The sequence below is a fragment of the Galendromus occidentalis genome, unplaced genomic scaffold (assembly GCF_000255335.2).
Source record: "Galendromus occidentalis unplaced genomic scaffold, Mocc_1.1 scf7180000077121, whole genome shotgun sequence".
Lineage (NCBI taxonomy): Eukaryota > Metazoa > Arthropoda > Arachnida > Mesostigmata > Phytoseiidae > Galendromus > Galendromus occidentalis.
Window position 1 is genome coordinate 1,126,837 of NW_003805109.1, and position 17,461 is coordinate 1,144,297.

At 50.3% G+C, this 17,461-nt stretch overlaps 2 protein-coding genes across 2 annotated transcripts; one reads left to right on the forward strand and one right to left on the reverse strand.

Moving 5' to 3' along the window:
- Positions 1-2,651: 2,651 nt before the first annotated feature.
- On the reverse strand, positions 2,652-6,775 carry eIF3a (eukaryotic translation initiation factor 3 subunit a). Its single transcript, XM_003741158.2, has 3 exons — positions 6,609-6,775; positions 5,877-6,067; positions 2,652-5,579 (listed from the first exon to the last, which is right to left on the reverse strand). Exons 1-3 carry the CDS (start codon positions 6,655-6,657, stop codon positions 2,883-2,885), a joined length of 2,937 nt encoding a protein of 978 aa, XP_003741206.1. The 5' UTR covers positions 6,658-6,775; the 3' UTR covers positions 2,652-2,882.
- A 659-nt stretch (positions 6,776-7,434) lies between these two features.
- Positions 7,435-16,034, forward strand: hts (adducin 1-like protein hts). The gene is made up of 11 exons (XM_029110849.1): positions 7,435-7,636; positions 10,255-10,437; positions 10,576-11,651; positions 12,252-12,378; positions 12,969-13,082; positions 13,172-13,405; positions 13,584-13,761; positions 14,152-14,208; positions 14,470-14,538; positions 15,053-15,132; positions 15,220-16,034. Exons 2-11 carry the CDS (start codon positions 10,288-10,290, stop codon positions 15,322-15,324), a joined length of 2,190 nt encoding a protein of 729 aa, XP_028966682.1. The 5' UTR covers positions 7,435-7,636; positions 10,255-10,287; the 3' UTR covers positions 15,325-16,034.
- Positions 16,035-17,461: the final 1,427 nt, after the last annotated feature.

Consider the following 17,461-nt stretch of genomic DNA (forward strand, 5'->3'; position numbering starts at 1 on the left):
CTCCTTGCGTTTCTCTCGCCGTTGTTTCAGGCGTCGGGCCTTCTCTTCATTCCGCATTTTGTCGAATGCTTCCTTTTTCTTCTTGTACTCCTCGTAGCGCTCGGCTTGCAACTTCTTGATGAAGTTCTCTTTATCTTCGATCATTCTGCTCAGCCAGTTTTTGTGCTCCATGGCGATTTGACGCTCTTGGATTGCCTTCTCGACGCGTTCTTTCTCCATCTCGTCCCATCGTTTGCGGCGTTCTTCCTCCTGACGCAGGAATTCTTTCTCCAGGAGAGGTATTTCTTCGAGCCGTTTGGCTCGCTCCATGTGATCGACTAGAAGCTGGAGTTCCTTTCGCTCCTTCCTCCAATGATCCACTAGGATCTGTTGAATCTCCTCGGTGTTCATCTTCTCGAGAACGTGATCTTCCATTCCCTCGAGAATCTTGGCACCAACTCCAGTCTTTTTCAGTTGTTCGATTTTCTCCAGCATGAATTTCCTACGACGCTCGTCCTCTTCTCGCTGACGCCTTATCTTCTCTCGTTCTCGAGCTTCTTTAGCGAGACGGGCCGCTTCGGCCTTTTTGAGTTTCTCTCGACGTTTTTCTTCCTCGCGTCTCTCCTCTTCTTCCCGAGCGAGACTCTTGTTCTCTAGATCAGAGGTTCCCAAACTGGGTTCCGCGGAACCCTTGAGGTTCCGTCGCTCTTTTCCGGGGGTTCCGTGAAAAAATCTTTGCGGGACCCTAGTGTTCCGTGGGCTGCTCTTTGCGCAACTCGGGGTTCCGCGACGAGGTTTTGCTTCCATATGTACGGTCATATACGGGACCTAGGTGTCGTAGCTTTGAGGGGAATTTCTTTTCCTGATTCCAAATGTCTTCCTCAATTCAGAAGGGAATTGTTCTAATTGGCGCTTCGATCGGCTTCGAACGCACTCTGCGAAGGTCGTTGCACAAGGCGCGTTCCCACTAGATGAGCATTCCTCAGTTACGCAAGAATTGACTTAAGCAATAAACATTCGGGTCTGGTCCGGAACAAACGCGTGTTTTCTCCTCTAATAGCTGAAAGGAAGGAGCAATTGACAGGACTTTGAAAGTTTTGAAAAATGAGGAAGGCTTCCACGGAACACTAGGGGTTCCACGGAACCCTAGGGGTTCCGCGAAGGGTTCCGCGGAAGAAAAAGTTTGGGAGCCACTGCTCTAGATCTTCGAAGCAGCCGTGAATGTTAACATCAACCAAACGTTCTCACAAGAGTCTCTTGACTTGGAAGTCAAGTCCCAAGAAGTTCAACGCAGACTCATTCAGCACGATCTTCAGAAGAAAAAAGGTGAACTTCGAAAAAACTTATTGGTAGCATCATCATCCGAAGAAGATCCAGCCAGCGGAATTCAGCCCATCCCAGAAGATCGTGATCCAGACAATACTACCCCAGAGAAGTAGGAAACAAGAGCGACGACAACAAAGAGGAACCGACAACACCGGACGAAAACCTTCTCGAGACGTCGATCTTCCAGGACCAGCAAATGGTCTCCTTCAGAGTAGACGAAATGGACTACGGAGAAGAAAACACCGAGACCAAACGAACCAGAAGAATTCGGAAACACCCTTCCTTCCTCGATGTCACGCATACTAATGCCCCGCGATATAAGTCCTTAAAGTTTGACCAAAGCAATTGTTCTCTAAAGAAAGGGAGATGTCGCGGTCGGCTTCCCAGCCTAACGCGTAGACTGGAAAACTGCTAATCAGATTACGACGATTCTGAGTCAGCATAGCGGATAACGAGATGTGAAGGTTAAAAGTGGCCCTTGCTCTAGAGAACTATAAAAGGAGCCACCGATTCCAGAATAAACAAGCACGAGCCAAGTACGAGCTGAGTATTAACCAGGTGAACTCGACGTGGTCTTCCTTGATGTTCCAATACCTACCGCTTACACCACAACACTCGACTCCTGGTTTCTGGCCGCGCCCTTCGGGAATGCGAGAACTCCGGACCGACGGGGTTTTCCCTTCTCTCACGGGATTTCTGCCATCAGAGGGGTCTCGGAACGGTCCCGAGACAGGCGCACAGGGAGAGAGGGTCTCGTCTGAAGGGTGAAGAACACCTTGCTCAGGGAGAATATGCTCCGAGAACTCCGACGGGGAAAAATCGCCTTTCGAATCACAGAAATTAATGTCTTCCACTAGGGGATGAATTCCACCCATTAGCTTCGCATCGCGGGGAGATAGCTCTTCTCTTCCTTCGGCAGCTCTCGACTTCACCTGCGATGCCTGAACTCGTTATGAAGATCGTCGCCCGTGCTGCTCCTGACTCGATGAGTAAATTCCGAGTTCTCGGCTTCCTCGAGTGCAGCCTCGAGCCGGGAAGACGTGAGACCCTATTCTCTATAGGGACGGGCTCCCCAGACCAAGAGGCTCGAGCGTTCGAGAGCCCGAGAGAAGGACATCGGATGCCCCGCGGATCAATTTCCGATGAATTAAAAACTCGGCAATGACCGAAACAATCGGAGAATCTTAGGCGGGGTAGCCTATCAAATCGAAGAATGCGGTCCGCGTTGTATGGACCAACTAGAAGGGTCGTTCGGATCGGGTCGCCTCGACCGATTTCTCTGCTCGCCCGATGAAGGTCGACGTCAGCACGCTCTCCCCAGAAGACAGCGAAAATTCCGAGCATCCAGGTGTCAAGATGCATAAGCGCATCTCATGCGATTTATTCGACAGCTCTTATTAAAGTAATCAAAATAGCTCATCTTGTTCACTAAAATTCCGATCGTTCTGGAAGGCGCATTCTGGTCTCGAAGAGACCGCCGCCTCCCAAGACATATCGTTGCCGTTATATTCATCGGAACAAACGATGGAACAAACGGAACATCGTCGGGATGTTAACGAGAGTCGAATGTAGCATGACTATTTCTTACGCCAATTATTGTCGTTCGATGATGCACTTCCGGATCCTGCCGCCCTAGAAGGAAATTGTTGTCTCGGGTTCTTAATCCGGTCTCCAGAGTCTTGATTATCACGATCACTGCTGGCTTGCGGGGCACGTTCCCATCTCTCATTCGAAGGAGCGGTGTTACTCGAGCTCCCGAAACCCATGCTTTTCCGGGTGGGTGGGCCATCATCTCTCTGAACTCGACCCCGGGAGCCGAAATTGTTATTCGTATCGTCATTCGTGCTCCCACGGTTTCGCCACATATCTATGGGCTCGCGCTTCGAAGACCTCTCTTTTTCTCTGATGGCAGCCAGGTCTCGTTCCCTCTCGGCCTCACGCTTGTCCAAGAGTTCCTTCTCTCTCTGCCTACGTTTCTCTTCCGCTGCTTCTCTGGCGGCTCGCGCCTCATCCTCACGCTGCTTGCGTTCGGCTTCTTCTGCTAGTCGAGCTTTTTCTTCTTTCTCCCGTCTCCACTCCTCACGGCGCTCCTCCTTGCGTTCCTCTCGCCGTTGTTTCAGGCGTCGGGCCTTCTCTTCATTCCACATTTTGTCGAATGCTTCTTTTTTCTTCTTGTACTCCTCGTAGCGCTCGGCTTGCAACTTCTTGATGAAGTTCTCTTTATCTTCGATCATTCTGCTCAGCCGGTTTTTGTGCTCCATGGCGATTTGACGTTCTTGGATTGCCTTCTCGACGCGTTCTTTCTCCATCTCGTCCCATCGTTTGCGGCGTTCTTCCTCCTGACGCAGGAATTCTTTCTCCAGGAGAGGTATTTCTTCGAGCCGTTTGGCTCGCTCCATGTGATCGACTAGACGCTCTTGTTTCTGCAGACGAAGCTGGAGTTCCTTTCGCTCCTTCGTCCAATGATCCAGTTGGATCTGTTGGATCTCCTCGGTGTTCATCTTCTCGAGTACGTGATCTTCCATTCCCTCGATAATCTTGGCACCAAATTCAGTCTTTTTCAGTTGTTCGATTTTCTCCAGCATGAGTTTCCTACGACGCTCGTCCTCTTCTCGCTGTCGCCTTATCATCTCTCGTTCTTGAGCTTCTTTCGCGAGACGGGCCGCTTCGGCCTCTTTGAGTTTCTGTTGACGTTTTTCTTCCTCGCGTCTCTCCTCTTCTTCCCGAGCGAGACTCTTGTTCTCTAGATCTTCTTTCCTCTTCTCGATCCTGGATTGCCTCTCGAGGATTTTGCGATGCTCCTTTTTGCTGACCATCAAGTAGACCTTGTATATTTCTTTGCGGAGCTGTGCGCGTTCTTGAGCGATCTTCTCTGGCTGAATGATGTTCACGCTTTGATGCAGTACTTGATAGAGCTTTTCCAGCTGGGTTCGGATCAGATCGGAGGGCATCGCTTGGAGATGAGGACCCTCGATCGTCTCCTCTCGCTGCGAGATCGTCAGCTCAGAGCCGAAATGAAGAGCCTGACGCTTGTGATCGATTCGGACCTGGAGGCTGTTCCGGCGAACGGCGTCCACTACGGCAGCTTCGAGCTCGAAAGAGTCGACCATCGGGCACAGTTCCAGAACTCTCTTGATCGAAATCGATTCGTAGACTTGAGCGATTTCCCGAAGCAGCCGACACACCATCATCGACTTCAGTCCTCCGAGGTAGACGGTGAGCTCGTCCGAACCATCTTTATCGATTACGAATTCTTTCGACCACTCCTTGATGAAGTCAAAGCACTCGCTGACTCCGGCGCATAGATTCAAAGGATCGAATTCGCTTTCGAGTAGCGCGTACAAGCGTTGGAATTCCGGGGGAGCCAAGGAAACGACGCCGAGCCGCATGAGATCTTTGACTAGTCCTTGGCGTGTTGGAGGGCTCGCGAGGCCCAACAAGTTGGCGAGCGTCCGAGGATTTTTCTCGATTATTGATTCGTCGGTCTCAACGAGATTGTCGATCTCGATCCGATTTGGAGGCAACGGGGTCGACAATGTTGCCAGGATTACGCGGGCGGCGAGCTTCCGGAGTTCATCCTGGGTGATCGTTTTCTTCAGGTCCTTCACCAGAGTGAAATGTTTGAAAAGAGCGGACGCGTGGAACAAGCCGTTCCCGGCTTTCAAGAACACCAGAGCCAAACGCTGGTAATAGGTCGCCATCAACTGAGGCTTAGTGCTTTTCTTCGAGAGACACATCATCGTGTGGATGTCTTCGGTGGCTTTGTAGGCCTCCAGCCAGAGTTCCATTTTGATTGCGATATCTAACTGAGTCAGTCTCGTTTCGAGATGCATCTGCTGAGTCTCGCTCGATTGTAGGTTGACGGCGGTCACGTTGCTCTGATAGCGATGGATAAGCTGAAGATGCGAACGCAAGTTATCGCATAGCTTGCGGAATTCGGTCTTCCGGGAGTACTTGAGACAGAATTGGAACGCCGACTGGGCGATGTCGTGATAGAGTCGCTCGACCCGAGAGTTGTTCCGGAGAAGCTCGAGACATTGGCGATAAGACTCCCAAAGGAATTTCACCCACGGAGTCAACATGACTCGGTCGCTTCGCTCCTGGTTGCCTTCGCTAGAAACTGCGGACATCAAGAGACTCTCTGGAGTTTGAACCTGATCGAGATCGTCGATCTCGATCACGGCCTGGGCGCTGCTGTCGCGAGCCTGCTTCGTTTTTGATTCAGCCAATTCCAGATAGTCCTTCACCACCTGTTCGAGTGAGGCTATATTCACCTGGATCGGGACGAAGCCGGGATTAGATTGATATCGAAACTGGTATCGGAATTTCCAGTGGGTCTATTGATCCACATTCTCAACTTCGACTCGGGCCGAAGAATGCTGGATTGCGATTGTCGTCCTCAATGCGAGGCCCTTGCTCGCTGATCACGAGCTAGGGTAACTGAGAGGCTCATTTTTTTGACCTGATTAAGCAATCCGCTAACTCTTTTTCAGCGATGTTATCGGAGTATCAATTCAGGTCCCAAAATTCGTACTCCGGGCAAATATTCCTCACCACAGAATGAGACTCACTTGTTGGCAGATGTTCCTGTACTGGAACAAACCTTCTTTGGCGACATGACTCTTCTTTAGATCGACGCAGAGTTTGAGATAGAGTGTCATGATGGGCTCGTGGACCTTCTGCCATGTTCGGTGTTTTCGTGATTTGATGACTTCGTAGAGCGCATCGAGCGCAGATGCTTCCTTCCCAACGTCGATGAATTCTGCAATGAATGAAGAATTTCACTTAGCAGCGGAGGAGCATCCTGCATTTCCTGAGATCTGTGGGATGACTTGGGGTATGACGATGTCGACGTGAAATCGTTTTTTTGCGAGTCGTCTTCAAACGTTCGAAGCTTCAACATATGGTGCCAGAGGTACACAAGGTGCTCATCCGACGAGAAACGGATAGTTTCTCGTTGAGGACACCGGAGGGTTGCCAAAAATCTCGTCTCAGGAAATCTCGCGCGACGTTCTCGCATAAGAATAGCCGCTTCACGATGGAGATGGCTCCCTCCGCATTATGTTTGCCGAGTTTCTGATTGAAACGACAAGCTAAGACGGCATTCTCGTCAGAAACATGTGCCCGGCGGTGGGCTGTGATCGTTCAGGATATGAACGGAGACAATTAGACTGGTGCTTCCGGATATATGTGCTCAGCCCCCCCGCGAATTAGAATGAAGATATTCGGCGTCCTCGCCTCAAGCCATGGTGGACCGCCATAACAAAAACGTGGCCGAGCCGGCGAAATCAGTAAACACTTGCCTTGTGCCCTTTTCAGGGCACTTTCCGGACGCAGGAAGTAATTCGGCATGTTGAGGCGCGCAAGTCGAGTCCACCTGATCGGACAAAGACCTCGAATGAAGAAACTTCAACGACTAGTGTTCTCGGCACGCTGTCGTCACCGACGGAGAGACTCCGTTCAAGATGGCGGATGGAACCTCGCGGTGACTGAAGCTGACGACGAATGCTGTCGGAAGTTGCCGTGAATTCCTTTCAACGTTTCACGATCGGAAAATCTCAAATTATCGAGAGGCTCGTTTCACCTCCGGAAAAAGCTCGATGCGTATTCGGCATCCGTAACCTCGGTCTTCCCGAGGGAATATTTCCGATTAATCGCCTCCCGTGAATGCCTAAAATGGCTGCGATCCACAACCATGTTTTGCTCGTCAGAGCCGGCTTCCCGGGCAGATTTTCTAGCTCCACCATCGATGATCCGGCGATGAGCATTATATATTCTTCGACAGACGAGTATATTGGAGAATCAACAAAGATCTTCGATTTGAACCCGAGAATCTTACTCAATTTATCCTATTTTGAAAATGCCGCAGCTACCCTCTCCCCCAAAATACTTTAGGTGTGCTAGACAGAAGAGGTCAGACAATAATTGCATTCGAGTCAATTTCGGAATTACAGGCGCGCCTCGATAGCCTCGTTGGTCCGATTTCTGCGAGCTTGATTTGTGCGCCATCGGGAAAGCTCGGACGAAAGAGTTCCACCGTGAATAGTCGCATTTAGCGCTAAGCCTGTCTTGGCGCTGTCGGCACTACCTCATATCATCGTATCGATCGAGAGGGTTTTCCAGCAGCCCAGCCGCGCCCAGCCTGTTGTGGACGCAGCACAAAGCCTGCATAGTGAAAAAGACCCAGACAACTCTTCCTCTCAGACACGAGTCTAAATCTCGAGAGAAGTTCTCGAGCGAACTTCGAGGTCCATAACATTGTGCTATCAAGTTGCCTGTCTGCTCAAGAAACTCCAGCCTGCCCTCAGGGATACACAGATCTTCGCCCTTGGTAAGTCTTTGTCAGCCCCACCCCGGCGTCAGCGCAGACTCTCGAGGAACGATCTCGGAGCCTGTCGGTCTTCCTTATGACAGTCTGACAGTGTATCAGAACCTCGCGAGCTCGAGTTAATATAATCCCAACAAGAATCTGGAAGAGAGGCATTTCGGGACGAAAGGGAGGCCGTGCCCTCATGGAGTTGACAAGTGTAGCCGCACCGATGGAGTGCGGTATTCCACTTCCTGGATCGGGGGCCAAGTCGGCGAACCGGCGTGTGTATGGATAATTCCTCCCATACATCGATCGCGTCAGCATGAACTGCGGCTAATTGGTGATTTTCCATTATCCGAATGTTTTCCGCCCGTCCGGGGAGGCCCTAGACACTTCATTCATTTGAAGTAGTCGATCTTGAAGCAGTCGAAGTCAATGCATTCGCGATAGCTTCTTTTCCCCCGGGACAGAATCATTGAGTTTTCGCTGAACCATCGCGAGCGGTTTCAGAAACATGCCAGTCAGTTAGCAAGCCGTCTAGGGCGGAGCCCCAATTTCAAAAAACTTCACCGAGTCCTGAATCTATCGGGCTCCAGAGCGTTTGGACACGCAGGAAATCGGAGCCGGCGTGCCGGATGGCGTGAGAATTCTTTTACCAGTCGACATTGCGAAAAGTTCGCAGCTCCGCGTCCAGGTTCCGACCAGAGTGCTCGGGTCCTGGTGGGAGCGGATTCGAAATTCCCTCGCTACTTCTCGAGCGTAGCCGGCTTCGGTACCGTTCACACACGGTCGATCCGAGCTCAAGAAGATTCTCCTGTCCCTGCCGCTAGCTTGTTAAAAAACATTGACTGTGATCATCTGACAATCCAGTGAGATGAGGTGAATAGATTCGTTGCGGGATGCCGTTGCCGGCGAGGAGAGCTTCTCCAAGGTTGCCAGGGGAAAGATCTTAACGACGATCAGTTGGAATCATTTTCAAGAGGATCCCTCGAGCGGGCGAATTTCGCCGCAACGACGGGACGCTTTTCAATGGGAGAGAGCCTCGTTCAGGAGAGCGTGAATCACGCCATCGATCACCTTGTTTTGAGTTCAATCACGCTATGAATTCCCGAGGAATCAAGTATCCGAGAAAATGACCGACGGAGGAGAGATCCCGTTCGGAGTTCTGACCGACCAATCTCGAATATGTCATCAGGGACCACTTCTTGCCTGAATCAGCTTTCAGACGTCGTGTGGCGAAATGCTCCGGAGGTCCTCGTGCAGGATTCTCCTCTGGGAGTTTTTGAGGACAGCGACGGGGATCATTACTTTACCCTGTAGATGGAGCAGCCTCGGGCATCGGTTGGCTCCCGGGCTCCACGTCGGTCGCTGGCCATCGGCTTTGGGCGTGACCCAGGACCGAGTTCAGCATTTGGGTGTTGCGGTGAGGAGCTTCGAGACTGACGGTTCTGGAACTCGACACGACTCCCGACGTTCCTCGAATCATTCCAACAAATTCACTTGCTCGTGATGGGAGCCGAAAGCCAGTGGGTGTCGTGTGGTCTCACGGCATTGCTCAACGGAAGGGATTCCTCGAATTTCCTTTCTGAATAACCCCCTCAGTAAGCTGCTCAGATGTGGGCTCCGATACGGGAACTTACACATAAGGGAAAATCTGAAGCGCTAGGACGCCAGGAGATGCGTCCCTCCTGATTATTCATTTCTGTGAGGCCAAGCGTCATTTTCGAAGCGAAGCTTACAGATCTGTTCAAGATTCCCTGATTATTTCCTCTCCTGCAATGCGTTTCATGAGTCATTGTCCGGGAGGGAACGAGCAATCAAAAGAAGACAGAGTCTGTGTCGACATGAGAGTGGAGCAGTCACACTCCATTCGGACATCAGGTCACCGAGTAATTCGGATCAAGGCTGTCTTCCCGAAAGATACGGCTTTCCGCGCCTCGTATTTTAATCGGCGGACGGCCGTTGTTTTGCATGAGCAGCTATCAGCTGAGAGAATTCTGTGGGATCGTAGAGGAGAGTCCACATCAATTCTGGTTTTGACTGATTTCTTCGGGTCCCGATTGTTCAGTCTTGTTCGTTGCGCTTGGCCTTCTATTCCATGAGAGATGCTCTTCGATGCCGTCGGACTTCGCTATGATCCCACGAAAGGGAAAGTCCACCAGAAAAAAGAAGGAAGCCGAAGTGCCAACTCCGCTTCGACTATGACGGCACTGGATGGTGAATCATCCCACGAAATGATGCAGGATTGGGGGGAATGAAACATGCTGTTTCGCATCAGGATTTTCCTCCAATAACCGCACAAGAACTGCTCGGAACGAAAACCCCAAATCAGCTGGGCTCTGCTGCGAGCGATTCTCTTGCGAACTCTGGAAACTCTGACCGCGTGACGGCTTCGAGCCATCCTTCGAAGACAGAACATAGACAGCCATACGTTTGGCCTCGAAGCATGGTACTTGGCAGCATGCCTCTGTGAGGCGCCCTCTCAGTGAGCTTTACCTCTAAGCGAGCTTGAATCGGTTCCGATTTCGTATGACTACACAAAATGAAAGCACATGCATGGACTAGAAATATCGGCATGACCATCAATCAGTATGAGCAAAGCGAGTCCACCAAGCGTCTCAAATATTGCTCTTTTACAGGTTGATTCTTGATTCATTTTGTCACTGCACAAAATGGCAGACGAATCAAACGGTGCGACGAACGGAACATTCGACCCCGAGGATCCCGAGGTTCAGAAACAAATGATGCGGCCTCCTGACATCGCTGCCGACATGAAAGAAATGGATCGGAGAAAGCGAGTCGAGATGATCATGAACTCACAGGTAAGCTACGAGCGATTCAGCGTGTCCGAAGCTCGAGCCGAGCCGATCCGCACGTTTCCTTCTTCGATTCATAGCTTTCCCGAATACGTCGATGGGATCCAGAGAGCGATTTCCTGACACATTTCGCTGATCATACAGGTGTTCCGTGAAGAGCTCGAACGCATTGTTGAGAGTCAACTACGAGATGGTTACACCCCGGGCAATATTCATGCGCTGCAGCAAGTTACCGATTTGCTCTTGCCTAGCTCACAAAAACAGCGGGGACCCTTGCTGCCGATCAATGATATTCGAGGAGTAGATGGACTTCGGTATTCGAAACAAGAACGTGTCCTCAGATGCAAAATGGGCTCCTTGTGTCGGCTTTTGGATGCGTACGGCTGGACGACTCACCATTTCACTCATCTGACCGTGAGAATAACTCAGGACCAAGAGCATTTTCTCATCAATCCCTTCGGACTACTTTATCATGAAATCACGGCTTCGTCGCTGCTGAAAGTAGACATGCAAGGGAACGTCATCGACACGGGGACTACAACGTTCTCTTTCAATAAACAAGCCTTCGCGCAGCATGCGATCTTGCATGCGCATCGACCGGATCTTAAAGCTATCATCCAATGTCGCCATCCGGCCCTGGTCACAGTCTCCGCCATGAAAAACGGACTTCTCCCAGTTAGCGCGGACGCGGCCATCCTCGGAGAGATTTCCTATGCTTCTCCCGGAACTGATTGTGAAGTGTTATCCAAGGCTCTCGGACCCATCAACAAGATTGTTTTCATCCGGAATCAAGGCGCCATAATCAGCGGCGACTCCATCGAAGAGGCTTTCGGTTGCTTGTCAGCAACCATCTCAACCTGCGAACAGCTATTGCAATTGGCCCCTCTGGGCTTGGACAACGTTTATGTATTGAGTCCGGATGAGCTCAACGCTCTCAGGGAGGAACAGAAGGCTCTTAAAGACGTCGAGTCCTCAATCCCAGGAGACGAGGACAAGGACAGGGCCGATTCAAAGGCTGACAAAATGAGCAGGAGATTGAGGATGTGCGACGTGAATTTCGAAGCCCACATGCGGATGTTGGACAACAGCGGTTACAGAACAGGCTACATCTACCGACAGCCTCTGCTCCGCGACGAGAGACCCAGAACGAAAAACGAAGTAGAAGTTCCTCCTTCCGCCACGTCATTCGGCCAGAGTTTAGATGCAGACAAGTGGTTGAGGTAGGTGGAAATCCTAGCTAGGCATCGCCCTCTGATGAATTCTCGTTGGGGAATTGGCTGTGAAAGAGGACCTCTGAGTAGGGTGTGGTTGGGTGGCGCCTGGGCGGAGGCAGAGAGGGAGAGCGAATGGGACCGTTGACCTTTGTTGCGTGCGTGCGTGTGTGAGTGTGTGCTCGTGAGAGCGCGACCGTCTACCTATCTATTTGACAGCCATTGCTGCGCGGTGAGCACAGCTCACCCTCTGAATACGTCGTCGTCGTCATCCGTAACATTGATGAGCGGTCTCCGTCGTTTAGCGACTCGTGACACTGGAGTCTCGCCTGCTGACGGCGGTGATCATGAACGTCATCTTCGAGAGCATTCGGATCCTGATCCTCTAAGGGGTCGAATGCGATGATACGCAGCTTGCGTGTCCTCATGGATTTCCAATTTGGATCATGGGATATGGGATCATGGGATTCATCTTTCCAGATGAAGAAAATGGTTTTTTGGACCGGACTCCAGTCCGAATCGACAATCCTTTTCGCGCTGCTCTGAGAGTCCAAATACACATTGCTGCGATGATCAGACATCTTATCGCCTCTACCCTCTCTTCCACAGTCCTTTGAAGAAACTAATAGATGCCAGGAAGACGCAAGACAAGATGCGATATGTCAACTCGCCCAACTCTTACCAGAGAGTTGAGGTGCTTGAGACCGGCACTGCAGATCCAAAGAAAATTACCAAGGTGAATCAAGGAAACTAATTCGAGACTTTGAGTGTAAATCTCGGTATTGCATTCCTTGCTGTGGCGGGAGATTCCCAATCCGACCGAGTATCGTGATTGTTAGGCACGCGTACGTGATTTGCGACTGATCCAAACGAATTTCTCGGATCAATTCGTCATCCATCTCTGCCTAGAGCTCTCGCTTCAGGAGTATTCTCGTGGAAAGGATTCTTTTGAAGCCAGCTCCGTTTCGGCTCGAAAACCTGAGCTTGCCAAATCCGTTGGTGACGGCAAAGTGAAATCTGTGTAATCAAGGGGATTCCGTACTCCTCATTCCTCTTCTCTTCGAGAATTGGTGGTCGGCGACAACATCGAGGTTCCCGGGAATTCCGGAGACCCGATATTGGAGCGACTCATTGGGGGAAATACATAGAACTGCAAAACGCATCTCGTGATACCGGTCATGAGCTATCGTACAAGCTGTCTCTGAAACAACCTGCTATGATTTCGGACACGAGGCGCACATTGGAGGAGCCGACTGATATTTGACCCATTCTCTCCGAGGACCTTCGTGAACTCCGGTAGAGCTTACACCGACTTCGTATTTACAGTGGGTTCAAGACGGACAACAGTTTACTCAGCAGACGGTCTGTAAAATTGAGGGCAGTCATCAGTTTGTACCGACCAATACCGACCCGGCGGAGTTCAAGAGGAAACAAAAAGAGGTTCGTCGTAATGAGCGTTTCCGATGGCACCAACCTTGGCGTAATCACCTGGTGCGGCAATGCGGTCTGATGCCCAATTTGGCTTCCAGATGAAAGCGAATCGTTTGAATTCGAAAGTCACCGCTGGACCTACGTCGAACATTTTGGAGGGCTATACGTGGGAGGAAATAAGACAGATGCAGGAACAAATCAATAGAAGCGGCGACAATGTTGTTTCGTTCGGCGCTGCTTCTAAGGGAATAATTCAGAGAGACTTCCAACATAACGCGATGGTTTATAAGAGTGCTTATCAAAAGAATCCTTTCGACGGAATCACTGAAGAGGTTAGTCGAGTTCAGCTTCTTCGTAGAGTACGTACTTCCGGAAACTTGCTTCGCACCTATCCCTAATCGGAGACAGAGCGCACATCGGATTAGGAGTCAGAGTTTCATCAATCCACCGACGTCTCTGGATTCGCTTTGGAATTTTCTCAGAATCTGATGTCAATATTCAAAATTGCAGGATCTGGAAGAATACCACAAACTCATCGAACGTAAGGCTCGCGGTGAGATAATCGAAACGGATATCCCCGAAAATCTGAAACCCCTCCTCCAGGAACCTGTAGCCCATGGTAAGACATCGACTCCAATCAAAAGCCCGCCTGTGAAGTCACCGGTACAGTCTCCAGTCTCGGAAGAAGGTGCGCACATTTCAAGTTTGCCCATCGATCGAGAATCGTCGTGCCTTGATACCCGAAGTATCTTTCTGCATTTCTGTCCCAAAGAGCTGCTTCGGGCTTGAAAGTTGCTGAAAAGCATACTCAAAAGAATCGCTTCTGTGATGCTGCATGTTGAAGAGTTTTTGCGCTTTTGATGAGTTCGCTTGAATACGTTGAACGACTTGTCCGTCTCCCGAATCCGAGCTTTCCCGGAAAGGGAAGGACATCGTCGTGCGGTGGGTTCGACTCCAGAGGTTTCAGGCGGGTGGGAGGGTCTTGAGAGATGTCAGGCGGCGAACGGAGCGATTCCAGAGCGGATCATTATTTTCGTGGGAGAATCATGAGCGAATTGAAACAAATCGTTGATTGTAGACTCGTACCGATCCTCGAGCGTAAGGAGGACCCTCTCTGCTCGTATGGCTGCAGAAGGTAAGGAAGCCAGAAGTCTCTATCAAATGGGTTCCGGTGACGGTGTCTTACAAGATCATACAAACTGCCGACATTTGGGGTCTCCCTGCTCGTCGGCGCTTGATCCGATAATACGAAATATCACAGCTGAGATCCAATATGAGCTGCGCGCACAAAAGCATAGCTTCTAGCTTCAGAAAAACAGTGCCGACTATTCCATTTTTGATGCCATCTCCAGTTTCTCCTCGAACGAGGCTCATTGTTAGATATTTCATTTGTTAGACGCAGAGGAGACGCAGCGAGGGATCGGCTTCGGAAGAAGATACTTCTCTGAGCGCAAACCCAAAAAGAGTGAGTTCTACGACTGAGCGGACGAACGATTTTCCAAGGAGAATTCCACTGTAACTCACCCTTTCTGAATCCACGGTCGGAATATTGTTGGTGGCAGTCAACGGTTGCTTGGACATTGGAATCTGTATGGGAATATAGCTGCCGAAGAGTGGGGAACGGGACATTCGGGCGAGGTTGACGGAGAGATCGCTTTTTCCCAAGAAGAAAGGTGATCGGTTAATCACTGAGCGAGAACGGCGTAGCTTCACTAATGTGTCATGTGGTAACAACTAGCAGAATGGAAGGCATGATCAGTTTCGTACTTGTGTCTGGAATGTCTGTGGTCTACGTTCTCGTGTGCATTCTGAGATGATCCCATAATTCGTGGAATCATCTTATAGCTCCCTTGAATGAAGTTATTTGCATGCTCAAAGATAAACTCGACGACTCCTGCATCTCCGCGCCCCCATATCGATCTCGAGAGTCGAGAGCTCAGCGATGTTCCGGAGAAATAACCGCTTCTTCCATTCGTCAGGCGGAAAAGATCTGGAGAGAGAGAACGAGAAGAGTGGAGACGAATCGAAATCGCTCAGCAGCAAAGAAGTGAGTGCCCCTGCTGACGGATCTGTATTGGTCGTTCGTGACATCAGGTAAAGTTCAATAGACATGTGTTATAACTGGGGATCGTTCCCTCTTGAATAGGTGAGCTCACCCTCGAAGAGCGAGAAGAAGAAAAAGAAGAAGTCCGGAGGTTTGAGTACCGCATCGTTCTTCAAGAAAAGGAGCAAGGCCAAGGAAGAAGCTTGAGATCGAAGAACTTAAGTACCTCAGCGAGAGATAAAGTTATAATTGTCGTCATCGCAAATGAGGAAGGGGAACGAGGAAATTAGCGTTCGCAGTAGGAGTTTACGGTCCCGACATGGGAACTGACGACGGCAGCGGCGAGAGGGATACTCCACTTGGGAAATTTTGACTACTCCGACGCTCTCATTCTACACTCAACAATCTTCACACAGACCACCCACAGTAAATTTTCAGAGCACTTTTCACTCCGAAGTGCGTTCAAGCCGTTATCGATGACTGAAAGGAATCCTTTGCCACAAACTTCACCGCCGCCACTATGACGGGGAGACGGGAAATCAGCGACGAGCATCGTTCGTCCTCGAACGGAAGGCCGTCAGCGTCACTGAAGGGGGCCGTCCGTACGGATGGGGACGGATCCGACCTCGAGAAATAAGCTTGAAGGGGCTGCAAGCATATGAGTTGGGTTTTGAGAAACCAGTTGTGCACCGCATAATAGACCAAGTTGACAGAGGCCCGGGAACCCATCGAATTCGAATTTCTCTCATGAAGGAACGCAGCTCCGATTTCATCAAGTTCGCCTTCACGCCCGCTTTGTTCGGCATTCACATTGCGCAGTCTTGAGCCTGTATCGGAAGAAAGCTACCGCCGTCCAAAACACTGCCTGTGAACGCGCTCGACGAGGGCAAACGAGTCGAGCGGAGTGTCATCGCAGACTCGACACGGGTTCCTTCATTGCTTACGAATGTCTTTCTGATCGAGTGATGAAATCGTGGAGCTGCCGCGTCAGAGGCGAACATCTTCCGTCTGGTCTAAGGGGGAACATTGGAGAACGAGTCTGGACTCATGGAACATGTGCAGATGGTGCGAGATCGGACATACCCATGAATTTCTTGATCGAGAATGGCTTGTGGGATGAATGACTTCGGAGCGAATGAGAACTTTCATCCGGAGAGCAAGATACGATGAAAGGAGAGAAACGATCGATTACAGTTCCTTCTAATCACCAAACCTTCATTTGCCAGAGCGCGTAAGCGTGTTGAGCAAGGGATGGATTGAGACGGAACGCTGATAGGAACACAGATTGAGGACCGATTTTATCTTAAGCGGAGAAACTATGTTTATTTCTGCCAGAACTGCCTGAAAATATGACGACATGTGTAAGATGCTTTTACAGTCCTATATGCTATCTGCCGTGGTGAACAGTGCAACAAACTTTGCTGTCGTCGAAATCTATCTTTGTGTGGCAAGCACTTCGAGCTCTCCAATTTGATTTTGTTAAGACTGCGATCGAGAGAGTCGATTCATCAGATAACATTGATGATGAGCATCGAAATTAGCTAAGTAATAATAAATAATTAATATTGATCACCGTCAGCGTCGATTTCGTCACTTGATTAGGCCTTCATTCGATAGGAGCCGGAATTACGGAAGCTGTTGATCGAGAATCAGGCTGCAAGGTTCGATCGACGGGCTGGCTTCGATTGTCATCTACTACCTGGACTGAATTTAACGGATTTGTCGGCACTAGAGTCATTAATCATTGCAATCGAAAGCCTGCCGGCTCCAATCCGGAAGGAGTCAGATAAGCCTCTTGTGGAGCGACAGGTCAAAGCAGCCATGGCCGGGTGGAACTCGCCGCGGGGGAGACAGGCTGACGGAATAATAGCCGCAGTAAAACTCGCCCGAGAGTCGCGTTACATCGCGAATATGAGAATGATATTCTCGATACCATGCAGAGCCTTATGAGAGAGTCTGAGCCGTTTTGAAGTCGATCCGATTACCGGAACTTTATTGCTCCACTTCCTGTAAAGCTCGGGGACCGCTCGGGGTGTGCAGCCTGATGTTCTTTGTAAGGCTAATAGATGTCCTGTGTTGACGGTAAATTCCTTTATGCCAAGATTCATGCTAGTATCTAAGAGAAAAACGATGCGCAACCCCGCGGTAGATTGATTGATTGTTGTGTGCCGCAGAGCGAGTTCCGCAAAGCTGTTGCAGAACATACAACAAAAAATGTTACATGCGAATAAATCTACCTACTGAAATATGGAGGGAATCGAAGGGAACTCCTTCCTCGAGCATCTGATGGTGGTGATTTCTGTGATGGGAATGTGATCTGGAGGCTTCTGACATACCCACAAGG